Raw genomic sequence first — 16,815 nt, 5'->3', positions numbered from 1 at the left:
TTTTTTTGATATTGCTTTATTGTTTATAGTAACTTTTAGCAAAATAGAATTTCCATGATTATCTCTTTTAATAGGTCTCTTTATGCTTTTGCTTTGTCCGATTTCATGATCACCACCCTTGACTCTAAATCACTCTTAAGAGAAATACAAATTAAAACAACTTTGAGGTTTCAACTCATAGCTATCAAACTGACAAAAAAAATAGGTTCTCAAAAACTGTTCATGGAGGCATGAATTGATTCACTTGTTGTAGAAGATAATATCCATCAAAGCAACATATTATTCATATCATCGGAACTAGAGATCCCACTACAGGGAATATAGCCCCAAGGAAGTCAATAGTATGCAATAATAAGTTAATAATGAAGATATATGGGAATTATGGGGAGGATGGTCTTTTTCCATTTAAAAGCAATGATTGATATAAAAAAGGGGAAAGGGATCCACATGTGCAAAAATGTTTGTAGCAGCCCTTTTTGTAGTGGCAAGAAACTAGAAACTGAGTGGATACTCAACAATTGTAAATTGGCCGAATAAGTTATGGTATATAAATGTTATGGAATATTATTGTTCTGTAAGAAACGATCAGCAGGAAGATTTCAGAGAGGCCTGAAGAAACTTATATGAACTGATGTTAAGTGAAGTGACTAGAAATCAAGAGAAGTTTGTACACAGCAATAAGACTATGTGATGATCAACTGTGATGCATATGGCTTTTTTCAACAATAAGGTGATTCAGCCCAATTCCAATAGACTTGAGATGGAGAGAGCCATCTGCATCCAGAGAAGGGATGGTACAGACTGAATGTGGATCACAATATAGTATTTTCACCTTTTTTGCTGTTTGTTTTTTTCTTTCTCACTTTTTTTCTTTTTTGACCTGATTTTTCTCATGCAGTATGATAAATGTGCAAATATGTTTAGAAGAACGTCATATGTTTAACCTATTTTTGGATTACTTGCTGTCTAGGGAAGGGGGTGAGGGGAAAGGAAAGAAAAAAATTTGGAACACAAGGTTTTGCAAAGGTGAATGATGAAAATTATCTTTGCATGTATTTTGAAAATAAAAAGCTATTACACAATAAAGGAAAAAAATACAATGGTAGCAAATAAAAGTTCCACATATTGTATAATAAAATATTCTTAGTAGCACTCTTTGTGGTTACAAAGTTAAGAGACAAAGTAGGTGCTTGTTCATTGAGTAATGAATGGCTGAAAAAACTGTAGCATATGCATGATAAAAAAATATTTCTGTCAGTTTTGTTTTTCTTTGTTGTAAGAGAGTTCACGTAAGGAAATGACCCTGATATAAAAATAATCGAAAACAAATGGCATTAATTTTTAAAATGGTTTAAAAAAATGAACCATAAAAAATAAAAATAAAGATAAAAGATCTGGGAAACAGACTGAAATCCCAAGCCTGCAGGCAGCACTCAGACCATGCAGAGATCATTGCCTCATCCCCATCAGAACCACACTCAGAATCTGCCACCTGTACCCCAGCCTTTTCAGGTCTGGATTGGAACACAAAGGGTTTCTATGAATGGGTAGATTTATGGCCAAGACCAGAGGACATTCCCGACCCTTGCCCAATGACATGAAAACAGCAAAGGGAATTTTGATGTCATAGCTTTATTGGATATGTGAACTGAGTCAGCAAGTCCAGACCCAACTGTAACGGATTGCTTCATGGTTGTCAGAGTCTCTAGTGTGCATTATCTCGTAAGTTTACAACCAATGCGGAAAAAAATCATTAAGACGAGAGACGCTAAAACGTGCCCTAGTGTCCCAAGTGATCTAAGGCAGGGTCAGGTGGCACCCTGGCTTCATTCCACCCTGGGCCGGTTTGGCAACATGCCCAGGGAAAGAAATTGGCATTAAAGTAAAAGCCCCATCCCTCACTTCTTCTACAGGAATGGGAGGTCTGGGGAGAGAGACTGAGGAGAACTACTTTCAGAGCCTCTTCCTCTCCCATGCTATGTCTCCACTAACGGGCTGTGATGGCGGTTACCGCAGACCATGGCAAAGGTTTCCACAGGGCCCCTTGCATTTGCAGCTAATGGCAGCTATCACATGGAAGCCACACCATGGAGCTGAAGGAGAGGTCAGGAGTGGAAGCAAAATGGGCCAGTGATGTTAGGCAAGCCCAGAATCCTGTCTTCTAGGCAAGATGTGGGTGAACTGCCTCCAGGTAGAGTTTATCTACTGCTAATGGTACTGCTCCTTAACACTGTATGGAGTGAAGTGGGGCTGGGGATAGAGGACAAGGGGATGACAGAGCACCAGGTTCGTTCAGGGAATTGCCAACATGATTGCCCTATCTCTATGCTGCTCCAAAGCCTTATTTCTGCTGCCCAACAAACAGGGAGGGAACAGCAGAAACAGACCAAGAGTTGCTGCCAGAATACCAGAAAAGGGGGAAAAAAAAGTCCACCCCAAGATCAGAGAGGAAAAAACAGACCTTTTGGTCCAAGTTCACGGAAGATGCTGGCAACACCTCCCAAACCTCAAGGGAAAAGGAAACACAATTCAATGTTGTCCTGTTGCTTTGCACAAGGGAAACCACCGCCCTATCCTGAGACGTTCCTATCTACTGGCCCTTAGTGTCTTTTTTTTTTTTTTTAAGTTTTATTTATTTTTAATACCCAAACCAAAATTTAAAAAACATTTTGCTTTAAAAAAGAATCTTTAAAAAAAGAAAAAAGGATCTAAAACTTCCACAAAAACTCAGACATGTCTCAGTGGACAAGTTTCAGACTTTTCTTCTTATCCCACTCAACTTGTTGCAGGCACCATAGCAATGTTTTGGAAAACCAGCTCAGTCCTCATGACCCTCCTCTTTTCACCCCTGACCTCTGGGTCAGACCTTTAGCAGCATGGAGGACAGAGCAGGGAAACTGTCCAAAAGCAGGGTCACAGCTGGATCTTTTGGCTAGAAAATGGGGTTAGGGGGGAAAATGCACTTCTAATATCATTAAAAAACAAAATAAAAAAAAAAAAAAACTACCCCAAACACCCTATTATCTGCGCTGAGCTTTCAAGGGAATGTATAAGTTATTTGGGAAGAAAGGGGGCAGGCCAGAGGAGAAGGGAAAAAAATAAATACCAATAGCTAGATAACAGTCATCAACTCCCCTAAAGTGAGTATAGGCCTCCTGGCCCTAACTCAGCTACTGGGAGAGAAAAATCCCCAGAAGAGGCCCTCCTGATCCTCTGACCCTGACTGTCCAAATACTGCCTGGTCCTCTGGTCTGCCCTGGGCAGAGCAGGACCAGCTCTTTTTACTGCCGGTGCCCAATCTGATGGCAGCTTCCACTGGCTCCTGTTCGCTCTTCAGCTCTATGATCCTGGAGCATTGGTTGCCTTGCTCGATGCAGGAGGATCAGCCTGCTCTCCGCTCTGCTGGGCCAGCTTGGCTTATCTCCGGCCTCAGCACTCAAGGATTTCTTGGCTAGTCCAATGTGAGAGGATGGCGGTGGGGGGGAGGTGAGTTTGGAAGCGGGCCTGGAATGGAATGGGCTCAGCATTGCCTACGCCAGCAGCATTGGGATTGTCCCCTGGACTCTCCAGAGGGGGTTCAGGCCTGCTCTTTGTCTGCCCTCCATAGCCGCTCCTTCACCTCCAGAGGCAAGGTATTAAACAGATCCTCCTCCACCACCAAGCCGCTCCGCTTCAGAAGGGGACACTCCCCCAGCTCCACAGGCAGGCATTCCAACCGGTTGCCCCGAAGCTCAATCTGGGTCAAGTTGGTCAGCTCACCCACCCGGGATGGCAGTGACTGTAACACGTTATTACCCAGATGCAAGGTCCGAAGCTTCCGACACTGGAAAAGTTCAGGTGGAAGGCTCTCAATCTGAAAAAGAAGGCAGGAGAAAAGAAATTTCAGTTCCAGAAGTCCATATACCTTCAGACTCCCCAGTCTCCATCCCCCAGTAGCCCACCATCTCTGGGTCACATTTTCCTCTTTAACTCCTTTCAGACTTTACCCTGCACCACTTTCCCCCACCCTTGCAAGTGCTATTGAGAATAGTTATAATATTTGATTATTATAGCAAATATTATATTTACTACTTATCTTGTGCATCTATTGATCAATTCTATGAGTTCTCTGACTTTCGTTTTTCCTGAACAACTGAAGCATTCTGAGCTGATGACATGTTTAATCCAAAGATTTACCAAGGCAGGTGAGTATACATTCCTGCTCTCCAGGAGAAGTGGCTCATGCTGTGGCTGCTTCCTATTGACCCCCCTCACCTCTTATATTCTGGAATACAAAGAGCTGCCACTCCTTTCTCCCAAAGGGAGTTACTACCTTTTCTTCTGTTCCTGAGCAATCCATACTGGAATGCACAGGGGCAATCCTATCACCTCATAATATTCTTGGGGAATCAAGGTAAAATAAGATGACTTAATTCCCCTCTCTCCCCAAGATAAGACTGACTACCTAGGCTAAAGAGAACCTTAGGACAGTCACTGGTTCAATCTTGGAGCCACAGTTCCCTGGGGCAGAACTTTTTTTGAGGGGGGGCCTTCTTTCCCTTGCTTCAGTAGACCTCTTGGAGACAATATGCCCTAATTCTATTCAGAGAACAAGGAGTTCTAACAGTTATCCATGAAGGTCAGCAAAAGCCCCAGCTTCCTTTAATAGCCACATCCGGCATCTACCATCAGGGATTTCTTTAAACCCTTCTTAGGCCTATTTATATTTCTGATCTGTACATTTCTTGGGAGTGTGGGGGTGGGTAGCAATGAATTCCAGATTCAATAGTTCAAGGTGTCAAATACAGCTTTTTTCTCTTGGTTCTACAACCACTTCTTAAACTTCAGAGGTGGAGGAGAGGAGCCTTAGTTCTAACCTAAGATTTGATAAAGAAAAAGACCATTAGAATGGCAATCAGAAGGCCTGAGCTCCAATTCTGGCTCTGCCCCGCAACAAGCCAGATGGCCTTGGACAAAGTAATTCTCCATGGGCCTTGGTTCCCTTATTTGCAAAAGGGTGTTGGCTTAGATGATCTCTAAATTCCCCTGCCTCCCCGCCCAGGATTCTCAGGCTGGGCCTTCACTTAGCCTTTCTTCCCCATTTCCTTTAAAGAATGCTCCCATTCACTCTACCTTTGTCTCTTCAGACTGAAGATGCTTTTTTTGAAAAATGAAAACACCTACCCTGGTTTCATATTCAGTTCCTTTCCCCTTGCCCAGAGTAGATGCAGTAGCTTCACCCCAAGTAGGTGACTGACACAGTTTAAAAAGACTATTAAGACAAAGTTTTGAATTACAATGACCTGTTCAAAGTCAAAGGAAGAGTACAAAGGTGGCTACTATAGTACAGGTTCATGCTTTCCCCCAAGACACCAAATCTTACAGTTTCAAGGTCAGGAAAATCGACCTCTCCCTGGAGGGAAGCAGACAGATAGTCAGGAGGACAGCCTTACCAGCAAAAAGCTGGATGCTAAATATCAGATCCCCAGAAGTCTGGAATACACCAAAGTCACTGAACCCACATCTAAAGAACACAGTGATAGTAGTGATGGTGGTGATAGTGGTGATGGTGGTGGTAGAAGGGGTCTAAGGGGGAATAGGGTAGGGAAGGTGATTCAGATTCTAATTCCTATCAAGTTTCCACCCTTTCCCTGGTAAAATCTCATAGTGACAGGGCTGCCTCTGATAACAAGAGGTCAAGCATCTAGACATTAGTGATTCTCTGAGTAGGTAAAGAGCAATATTTCTTGTGACATCAAACCAAGTGGGTGGATGAAATGGAAAATGACCTTAGGTTCCTTTTGAAAACCCTCCTCTCATCCCAGGGAGTTTTTTCAATTATTGGATGACCCTATGCCTGCTATCTTCTCTCACCAGAGATTCTTCCTTCATCTGATTCTTTAATTTTAATTTTAATTTTTTTAGGGAGGGAGGGGAAGAAGGGAGAAAAAGAGAGGAAGAAAGGAAAGAGGGAGAAAGAGGAAAAGAGAGAGACAGATAATCTGCCCAAAAGGGTTGTATAAAAAACCAAGTTCTGGGTTCACCTTGATTCAGCTGTGGGTATGGGCAGAGGAGAAACCTAGAGCGGAAATAAGGACTCAGATGGTTTGGGGCTATATTTGCTAGCCCATTTCATCACATATAGCTGTTTCCACAGAATCTGGAACCAGATTAAGGTTTTCCCCTAACCAGGGCAAATCCAATGGAGGCAACTAAGTTCTCCTAGCTCTCCAAGTTTCATTTCTGTATGTGTGTGTCTGTGTGTGTGTAGTCTGCCCCCAGTAGACTGAAAACTTCTCGAGGACAAGAACTTATAGCTGAACTTGTATCCCTAGCATTTAGCACAGGGCCTGATACAAAGTAAGCACTTAATAAATGTTTGTTGACTATATCCTTTTCTTCACCTTGGACTTCCTCTTTCACTTTTCTCCCTTTCTCTCAACAGATGTCTTCAACTCCTACTTTTACAAAGGAGACAGGCCACCCATCATAACGGGACCATTGGGTGTCCTGGATGAGCCACATCATCTTCTCGAGTTCCACTCCTCTTCTGTACATACGGGACATCTCTGAAGGTCCTTCTACATCTCATGTTTTCTAATCCTCTTAGCTAGAAGCTCATAGTCACCAAGATCAGCCCCGAACCATGGGCCACATTCATCAGGAAGTTTATTAAGTACTCTCCCGGAGAAGATGGGTTCCAGATGTCAAACATCCTCCCTGGGACTTGGGGGGAAGCACAGTTAGAAATCAATCTATATTCTATTCTGGCAGGTGGTTTGCACAATGATGCTGCTGCCTGGATGCTGATATCTACTGCTGATGGAGGAGTAGTCATGTACCTCCCAAGTCAATGATATTTAGTCAACCAATTTTTCCTCTTTGTTCAAATCTGGGAAAGACAATTAGATCAAAATGAAGGGACTAAAAACCTCCAATGAATCTAATTTAATCCCACCTAATCCAAATCACATTCACTTCCATTTTAAGCCTAATTTCACATTACTCCCTTTCATGTTTGATGTTCAGCCAAAATAGGCTACTATCTTTTTCAAAAACTGCCTGCAGGCACTGAGACAAATTGTCTTTTAAGCCTGGAATGCACACTATTTCTTCATTTCATCTTTAATGGCTTAGTTCAGATGCAACTTTACCTGGCTCCAATTGTTAATTTTCTCACCTTTCTCAAATCTTCCTTCAGTATTCTTATCTCTTCTTTGTCCTCCTTACTTAGTAATATCTTTTTGCATACTACTTCCCACCAGATAATACCCAGTCAACCAAGAGGCATCTATTATGTGTGAAGTATGATGCTAGAATTGGGCATATACATACAAACAATGAAATGATTTCTATTCTCAAGAAGCTGATAATCTTTTGAGAGAGACAAAACAAACACAGTTAAATATAAACAGAACATATATAGAATATATATATGCAAGGTAGTTAGAAAAAGTAGTCACTGGCAGTTGGGGGGATTAGGAAAAGCTTTATGTAGAAGGATGTGCTTGAGCTGCACATCTTGAAGGAAGAGGGGCGCCATGATATGGAGGGATAAAATTAGTGCAGGAATAGTCAATTAGTACAAAAGCAACAACCATCACTTTTCATCTCTATCTCTCCAAGATTTAGCAAATTTGTTAATAAATTTGTTGGATTGACCTGGTTTAACCTAACCGAGTCTCATTCTCACATTGGGGATATATGATCTCAAAAGGTTATCACTAGTGCAGATGTGAGGTGATAAAGGACTAGATGATGTCACATTGAGGATATGTGGTCTCAGCAGCTCAGGAAAGACCCTACTCCTAAGAGACATCAGTCTTATCTAAATGGAATAGAGAATCCTAAAGGGGGAGGAGTATGGAGGTGTGTATGAGAGTCTCACCCACAGGTGAGTATCTGAGTATATTCTGTTGTTCTACTTCAAACTAGAATTCTGGGTGCTAAAGAACTGAGAAAAGGCAGGAGGATCAGGTTAACAACAAAATAGTCCATTTAAATGTAAATATGCCTAGTTTTCAGAAGAGGATAGTTAAAAACATAGGGAATGATTAAGCAGATTGCTAACTAGGCTTACAAATTTTCAAGAGGGTTTCTGGAAACACACATGCTAAACTCCACATCCTCCTTTTCTCTTAAGAGCCCTTTTTTCCTGCAGAATGACCTTAAGACTGCCAAAAGTCTAAACAAAAGAAGTACAAGCTGGAGAACCAATTTTGCAGGAAAGGAATTGGCAGGCAATACAGTGTCTCTGGGATGGTTAAGAGAGTTCTTGGGAGCCTGAAGATATCCCCTATATAAAAGACACCACTCTGTCCACCACAAAGCCCTTAAGCTCCCACAAGCCTAGTTTAAGTTGGGCTTACCTATGTTCCTATACAGTGAAGGTAAGCCAGGGAACAAGGGATCTGGAAACTAGACTGAATTCCCTTGATTGTAGATTTAGATGGCCCTGAGAAGCTATCTAGTCTATAAAATAAGGAAAACAAGAGTTTAAAGAAAGTGACTTGCCCAAAATCATATAGGTAATAAATGGAGAATATGAATATAAGTTCTCTGACTTCAGGCCCATCCCTTTTCTACACCATCATGTTAATCTTAGATCTGGCTCTGCTACCACTTCATTATATGACTTACATGTTTATTTCTCTATTTTTGGGCCTGAATCTGAGAAATGGGGGAATTGGACTGGGTGAGCCCAAAATCCTCGGTGGCTCTAACTTCACAATTCTTTGCTCTACCCATTCTCCCTATCTCCTTAACTGATGCTACTTCCAACCCAAGATATTAAAGAGTTCCCTTGAGGAAAGATTAAAGAATTTGATAGTCTGAAGGGAAGAAAGTATCACTCTATCTCAAGTATTTGTGGAATTATTCTCAAGAGGCACTGAGCCTCTGTTCTCTGTCTCTAAGGAAAGGAATTGGTGAGATATGTCGACACTTCACCACTGTTGAAGTTTCCTACTTAAAGGATCTCTGACTTTTGTCGGTCTTGGAGAATTTATAGGGATGTAAAATTCATCCTTGTGCACATATCCATGATAATTTCTCCAAACTTAGCTAACCTAGTCCTAGGATACACACACACACACACACACACACACACACACACACACACCCCTTGTCACTGAATCCATATTCAAAGTTTTTCTAGTTTGGCAAAATAGCCAGAACTCATTTTTTTGACTGGCTAGGTCTTCAAGAATCCAAGGTTATTTTCATCTTAGGATGAAACATCACTGAAGGACCTTATTGGAAGAAGGTTAAGATAGAAAGGGAAAAATTATTAAGTGATTAAATTTACAGAGAAGAAGGTTAGAGATTTCTAGCCTAAGAGATCTTAGAGCATGCACTTGGTTCTTGGCCAATTCAGGCAAGGTCCTCTAGGCCAGAGCTACAATATATATATATAACTTCTTTAGGTTCCATCTAGCTCTAACTCCACAAGAATTAAATAATGGATGCCAATATATTATCTACCAGTGCTCTTGTTTATTCTCATTTCAGCACTAGAGAGGTCCAAAGCAGATAATAAACCCTTTGGCATCCACTCATTTAACTCAATCAAAATGCTCCAAAATATTCCCCAAAAAGGCAAACTTCAATTTATATGATTCTCCTCAGGGTTAGAAAATACATAGAACAACTGTGTGATGTTGTTTAAGAAACTCAAACCACAAAAACCACTAGATCTCTTTGTAAGTCCCACCCTATCTCAGCAAGATGTCCTTAATCCAACCACACCCAGGACACTCTGAGGGTATAATAAAATTACAAGTTCTTCCTAATTCAAGAGGTATCCCAGGCACAAATTCCAAACTGTCATAAATCCTCCAGGGGGTTTAATACCACCCAAGCCTAAGAGGCTGATTCTGAATATAACTTATATAAAAAGTTTCACAATGTGCTCTGTGTTCATACTTTTATTTCAAGAAAGATAAATGAGAGACAGAAAAGTCCAAGTCTTTTAAACTGAGTATTTGAATACTTTTTAAATTCTCACAGTATTATACACCACTATGGTGAAAGTAAAAGGGAACATTAAATCCATCTTCATATCTCTAACTAAAAACGCTGATATCTCTAACTTTTTAAAAACCCTGCTTTCATTTCAGCTATCAATACCCTTCCCTCAATGATCCTTTTCATTGAGGTAGTTCTCAGCCCTATTCTGTGAAGCCTATGGATCCCCCCTCCTCTCAGAACACTTTTAAATAAAAAGAAATTCTCAATTTCAATTAGAGGTAAGTGAAAATAAAGACATGATTTTCTTTCCTATCCAAGTTCACGGACTTATTGAAAACAATCCCATAAGGATCCATGAATTTCATGAAGAACCTCTATGACAGAGGAACTAGACTTGAAGAAGTAGTAGATTTGCCCAGACTCCCAATCAAGCCACCACTTTATTATTGAGGTAACAAGTTACCTCAGCTCTTAATTCTTTGTTTCATGCATGCTTTTTTTTTGAGAAATGTGATTCCTAGGAAAGGCAAAAAAAAAAAAAAAAAAAATCACAGAAATGACAATTTCTTTGTATGAATTAAGCTCCTATTAATTTTGGCTAATCTATGTCTCTCTCCTTTCTTCTCTAAGATTCTTTAAAAAAAAAAAAAGGTACTTTCAAAATCCTGATTAATTCATTTCACTGATCTTACATTAACTGCAGGCCCTCCTTTGCACTGGGTCTAGTCTGTACAAAGAGTTATTTTTAAAATGCCTTACTAAAGTACTTTTCTTCAGTCCTATCCACTTTCCATGCTTTATTTTCACAGCTAGACAGTAATCTCCTTGAGGGAACTGAATAGATCTTCAACTATTCTTCTATCTCCTACCAATATTCATTAAAACAAATTTGCGCATTAAAGCTTTCACAAGTTGCTGTCTAAAAATATACTTCTCTTCACCAGCAAAGTATAATAGAAAATACAAGTGTTAGAGTCAGTCATTTAACTTATAAATTAAATTCAGGTTTTGATACCCACTTGGTTGTAATGACTTTGGGCATGTTATTTTACCTAACCTTCTGTTTCTTCATTTATAAAATAAAAATAATAATATTTAAGAGTACTATCTACTTCCTGGGGCCATGTTGAAGAAAATATCCCCCGCCTCCACACTTCCCCCCCACTCCCCAAGCATCCCATTCCCAAACCTCATTGTAAACCTGAATTTGACCTGAATTGGCTCTGACTCGGATCCTACAGGTGTCTCCAATTTCTAATCAGATTCTCAAACGTAAGCCTCTGGATGTGCCTCCTACTATATCTCTGCCATTGAATAAGATGCTAGCCCCCTCCTAAACTAATCTTGACTCTTAGACCAACCCTTACACTCAGTTTAACACTCCCACTCAAACAACAGCCCTAATCCTAACCCTTCTTGTGCCTCCTAACAAGCATTCTGATAATAATCCTTAACTGCTGCCTCTGACTCTTATTTTCACCTCTCTTAAGTTCCCTTAGCCTATTAACCCTAAACTCTAATTGTAACTCTACCCAAATACTAAATCTAACTTTACTTACAAATCCCTTCCTAAAGCTAACCCTCTCTAGCCCTAACTGCCTCAGACTCCAGATTTGCCTGACTATAATTCATGAAGAAAGTATCTTGTAAAATCTAAGGCACTATAGAACAAGAGTTGTCATCATCTGCTTCATCTCAAGCTCTCTCCCCGACCATCATCCTACCATGAACTTACCCGGTTGGCCGTCACAGCCAAATTCTGAAGATTCTGTAGCAGTCCAATGTCAGCAGGGATAAAGGTCAGATTGTTGTGACTGAGATCCAGGTAGCGTAGCTTGCGGCAGTAAAAAAGCTGGGTAGGGATCTTCTCTATCTTGTTGCGGTTCAGGTAGAGACGTTCCAGGTTGGTGAGGTTCCCAATTTGGATGGGGATGTAGGCAATTTGGTTGTACCACAGCTTAAGGCAGGTGAGGCGATGTAGGTGCTGGAAACTGATGATCTCTTCTATGGTCTTGAGGTTGTTGTCCTTCAGATCGATCTCCTGCAGGTTGTGGAGACTGAAGATGGAGTGTGGGATGCGTTCCAAGTCGCAGCGGATTAGCTCCAGCTCAGTCAGGTTCACCATCTTCTTCAGGCTGTTGAGGACAATCAGTTTGGTCCCTTCATTATTGATGGAAAGCTTCTGGAGGTGGACCCCCACATCTGTGACCACTTGTGGCAGCTTTGTCAGATTGCTCTTGAGCCGCAGGACCTTGAGCCGCTTCAGCTCCCGCAGACCATCTATCACGATGTAGCGGTTATTCTCAGCACTCAGGTTGCCAGTTAGATGGAGCTCCTCCAAGGTCTTTAAGCTATAGATCCATAGAGGGATCTCTTTGATGTCGGTAAACTTGATGTGCAAGGCCTTGAGGTTTTCCCTCAAGAAGGCCAGGGCAGGGGCCTCGATTTTGGCTGCTGTGTGATAGAGCCAAAGCTCCTTGAGGCTGGTGAGCTGGGCGATGCTGGGAGGGATGGTCACATCAGGGATGAGCTCCAACTTGAGCACCTCCAGCTCAATGAGGTCAAAGACTGTGTCTGGAATCCCACTCAGCATGAACAGGTGCAGCTCCAGCTTATCCTGGGAGTTCTTGGTGATACGCTGCCTCAGCTTTTCCAACGTCCACTCATTGTTGAGGTTCAGCTGCCGTAACTTATTTTCACTCACCTCCGAGAGGAAGACAGCAAAGCGCTTGGAATAAAGGGGGTCATACTGATCTATAAGGTGCAACATGAAGGCAAAGTCATTCTTCACATCAGGGATGTCGCTGTAACTGCTCTCCTCCCGGATGGACTCAAATGAATACTTCTTGAGGGATCGCCGGAGCATCCACCATAGGGTATACATGCATATCAGGCCATAAAAGATCACCAGACTAATATAGAAAGAAGCTAGGATCTTGAAGAGAGTGGCTAGGGGGTGGGCACAGCGGTAGGTGCGGTAGCCTGTCAGGCTCTGAATGTCTACAGTGCAGTCAACATCAAATTTGATATTGTTGACATAGTACACCGTGTAGCTAATGATTAGTATGAACTTGATCACCTTGATGATTGTCTGCCGCATGTAGAGGCGGTAGACGATGTCCCCCTCCTCCACATGAGTCCGAAATTTCTTTACCTTCTCAAAGAGAGCTTTGGCCTGCTCCCCTTCCTTCTTGTCCAGCACCCCTGTCTCTGAACGGTCAACAATGCCTTGCTCGATTCTGGACTTGCTCCTCTGTAACATGGGCACAGTAGCCTCTACGTCTTCACTCACAGTGGATGACTTCTTGTCCATGGAGCCATTCATCTTGCTGAAGGTTGGCTTAGGGTCGCTCTCCTCCACCACTGTCTCCGAGAGTGCCCGGGTAGTCCAAGGGGAGTCAAAACACTTCAGCAGGATAGAGACAAAGTGCTCCAGTTTGGAACTGGTCCGGGGAAACTTGAACCAAAAGTTACTACACGCCAAGAAGATAAGTGTATGGAGCAGCACCAAATAGGGGAAATACTTGGCGAACCAGTGGAGCCGGTTCTCATAGCATACCGCATCCACATAGTTGTACTGATGCCGATCGAGGTCATATTTGATTCCTTTGGGCCCTGGGTCTGGAGAGGCAAGGATTGTAGAGTTGTAATAGGTGGGATCTGGGGCAGGAGTAGACCAGCCTTGAAAGGAATCATTGCAGGAGTCTTTAGTAACCCATTTACAAGGAAGACAGATCATCTTGTCCTGGGTGACCTGAAGGGTCCCCCCAAATACTGCAATCATCAGCATGACAATGGATATGTAATCTGTGAAGACATCCCACCAAGGTTTCAGGATTCGGTAAGCTGGCTGAGTATCAGCAAAGTACCGGAGCTCAGTGACAGGAATCATGGTTTAAACCTGAAAGGAACCCACAGGCAGGTGTTATTAACAGAGGGCAGCCAGGCTTCCCCAGAGAAGATTTATTAGCTAGAATTAAGTCAAGAGTGAGATAATGGACCAATTGTTTTAAATTCAACTTAAAGTCTAAATAAAAATCACATTCATTATTTAAATAACATTTCTCTCAGAGGAACATAAATGACCCAGCTAAGGAAACCAACAGGTAAAGGAAGAGACAAAAGACTTTTATCCCATTTACAATGGAAAAAACAAAAGCGAGGAATTGATGATTTGTTTGTGAACACATGCTAAAAATCAGAGGCAGAAACAAAAATTAGACCAAGCTTCCCAATTTGTAATGGAAGATTCTATTCATAAAGGTTTTCAATCATTAGGCCATAACTAATAAATGAACTTCCTTCAGTTCTACTTCTTTCTCATATTAAGAATCATTTTTCTGTCCAACTAAATCTTGCTTTCTACTATTTCAAAGAGAAAAATGGATTAAATATTCAAATGATTAGGAGTAATATCTGAAGGATATCTAGTTTACCTTCCCGATTTCCGAGTACTCTTCCTAGATAACCCAAGAAAGAGATGTTTAATATACTTTCATTTCATTTCAATAGATCTGTCTCAAGATAACGAACACACTTAAGTGAGAAGAAAATGTCTAAGTAATTTAAATTCGTCCACTCTGCCATCAACAAAAATAACAATCACAAAACAATCTTCTTTATTCATATATCTCCTTTCTTCAAGCAGTCCTAAATATTTTTATCTTCAATAGGATATGCTAAGATGACTGTAAAAGACCAGAGTGAAAAAAGAGAAGAACTCAGGTTACATAGATAGGAATTGAGGCACTTGATCAAGATGATGAATCCAAAAAAATACAGATGCCAGGAGCTTTGATTCCTTAGGCTCGCAGAATCAAGATCATAGGTTTACAGGAACCAGATCATGATGAGGCTAGCATATACTACCATTTACTACCCTCCTAGCCTGACATTTTCTAGAGCTGGATGCCTACCATCTCCTTGGAAGGCTTACTTAATTAAGTCAAAAGCAGAATGACTGAAGGCTAGGCCATTCCAGGAAAAGGACTGAGAAGAGTCACCTAGAAATGGCTTTTGCGAATCCACAGGATGTTATAGTAAGAGCTCTAATAACAGGGAAGGGCTTCCTTCAGCCACCTACACTATGGGGAAAACAGCCCTTTTACAGCTTGCTGAATCATTTGGCCCCACCTTTTACTGAAAGGCAAAGATCCCATTCTCTCCTCCTCTTTACCCTAAACTCTCACAGCCTGCATTCAAAACACCTAGAACTTAGACATGCCAAGAAGAATCAATCATGAAGTCCATAGTACAGAGAACACAGATAAGAGGAGTTGCCAGTATGCAATAAGTCACCTGAAGAGTCCTAAACCAGAGATGCAAGTCATATGAGCCAGCTTCCCTGATGCTAAAGCATGTCTCCTACCAGACTCACTCTCTCACAGAGCACCAAACACTGAAGATGGGGTGGGTGACTTTGGAAAGGATGTGGTTACAACTGTTCGGCCTTTAAAGGTTGAAGTATGAAGGTATGAAATAGAGAAAGAGAGGCCAGGCCTAAGCCAAATTCAAATTTCTGATGAAGAAACTGGTTCCCTTTTTCAACTCTCAGGTACTTTATTTCTATTTATTTCCTGAAACCTTGGTGGGATTTAATGGATGGATGAAGATCATGAAATCCAAGAAATAACTCAAAGTTCTTTTGTTTTGCAGTGATGCATCTGGAAAAAGACAATAAAAAAAGCAAAGGTTTTGGTGGACTAGTCAAGAAAACTAATCCAATGGGGCCAAAGTCTTTCCATGGATATTTGGGATAGAGGCTTAAATTAAAAGCAGCTCTTTCTGCTTAGTTCATCAGAGAAGACAGATCTAATCTGATTATTATGTCAAGCCATCCTGAGTAGTATTCTTAAAAGAGGATGGGAAATTTGATTGCAAGACAAACCGGAAAATTTGGTTATAATATAAACTGGAGGGAAGACAATTCAATTCTTCTGGCCACCATTGTTAATATATCAGGAAGAATTAGCAACCTAAATTAGCAACATGAGAGAAATAGCACTCTCAGTAAAATCAGAGGGCAAAATTCAATAGCTTTCTTTTTGTGTCCCTCCCTTGGCTAGAAAATGGAAGGAGAGAGAGATTAAGGTTCAGAGAACAACTGTCTGTCTCTATACTTGAGATGATACTCTCAGTCAGGCTATTGGATTCTTCCTTACACAACATATTTGAGAAGCTGTTCTCACAATTAAAAGGAAAACAATAGCAATGGAGTTAGAAAGGACATAACAGACTAATTTATTATATTATTATATCTAATTAGTAATTATTATTATAACTATAAAAGCCCTACACTAATATTTCATCATGACCTCCAGTTAACTTAAGGGCACTTATGTCCTATAAGGACATAAATTCTTGCAGGATCTGCCAAACTGTAACAGCTTTGAATTTGGTCTCAGGACAAAAAGGACCAGCCTGGTTAAGTACAGAAAAGCCATGAGATGACAAAATGAAGAAAACTATAAAACAGTCCTCAGTTTTGGGAAGTGCCTTTCTACTTTCTCAGTACAACTATGAAATAGTTTTAAAAAAAAAAAAAGGCAAAAGACAGGGTGTAAAAGCACATGGTTTTTAGATTAGTGGTAACATGAACAATTAAAAGACGTTACTCCAAATATGAGATCCTTGTTCAAAGGGAACAAGAAAATATTAGAGGAACCAAACTATATAAATGTTAAAGTTCTCTTCAAAAAAAGAAACCCAGAAGGCAGAAGTTATAGCTAAATGAAGAATGATGCATAGTTTCTCTGATGATTTAATTAAGCATTTTAGGTGCCAGGTACTAAGAGTAAATAGATACATAAACACAAAAGACTGCTCTTGCCCTCAAAGAACCTAATATTCTATTACAAGGTTATGTTA

The 16,815-nt window shown here is 40.9% G+C and overlaps 1 protein-coding gene and 1 long non-coding RNA gene across 2 annotated transcripts in view; one reads left to right on the top strand and one right to left on the bottom strand.

Moving 5' to 3' along the window:
* Nucleotides 1–1,616: 1,616 nt before the first annotated feature.
* The window catches only part of LRRC8A (leucine rich repeat containing 8 VRAC subunit A), a 38,572-nt gene continuing 23,373 nt past the window's right edge, over nt 1,617–16,815 (bottom strand). The window contains exons 3-4 of the mRNA XM_051980130.1: nt 11,684–13,849; nt 1,617–3,853 (exon numbers count right to left, since the gene is read on the bottom strand). Of these exons, the coding sequence (XP_051836090.1) occupies nt 3,578–3,853; nt 11,684–13,840 (2,433 nt within the window). The 5' untranslated portion in view covers nt 13,841–13,849 and the 3' untranslated portion in view covers nt 1,617–3,577. The remainder of the gene's footprint in view (nt 3,854–11,683; nt 13,850–16,815) is intronic.
* On the top strand, nt 3,862–16,711 carry LOC127550868 (uncharacterized). The gene is made up of 3 exons (XR_007950954.1): nt 3,862–7,873; nt 14,461–15,502; nt 15,604–16,711. It is a non-coding gene; the product is annotated as an uncharacterized LOC127550868 (long non-coding RNA).

The sequence above is a fragment of the Antechinus flavipes genome, chromosome 2 (assembly GCF_016432865.1).
Source record: "Antechinus flavipes isolate AdamAnt ecotype Samford, QLD, Australia chromosome 2, AdamAnt_v2, whole genome shotgun sequence".
In the NCBI taxonomy this organism is placed as follows: domain Eukaryota; kingdom Metazoa; phylum Chordata; class Mammalia; order Dasyuromorphia; family Dasyuridae; genus Antechinus; species Antechinus flavipes.
This window is presented reverse-complemented; position numbering and strand designations above follow the sequence as displayed.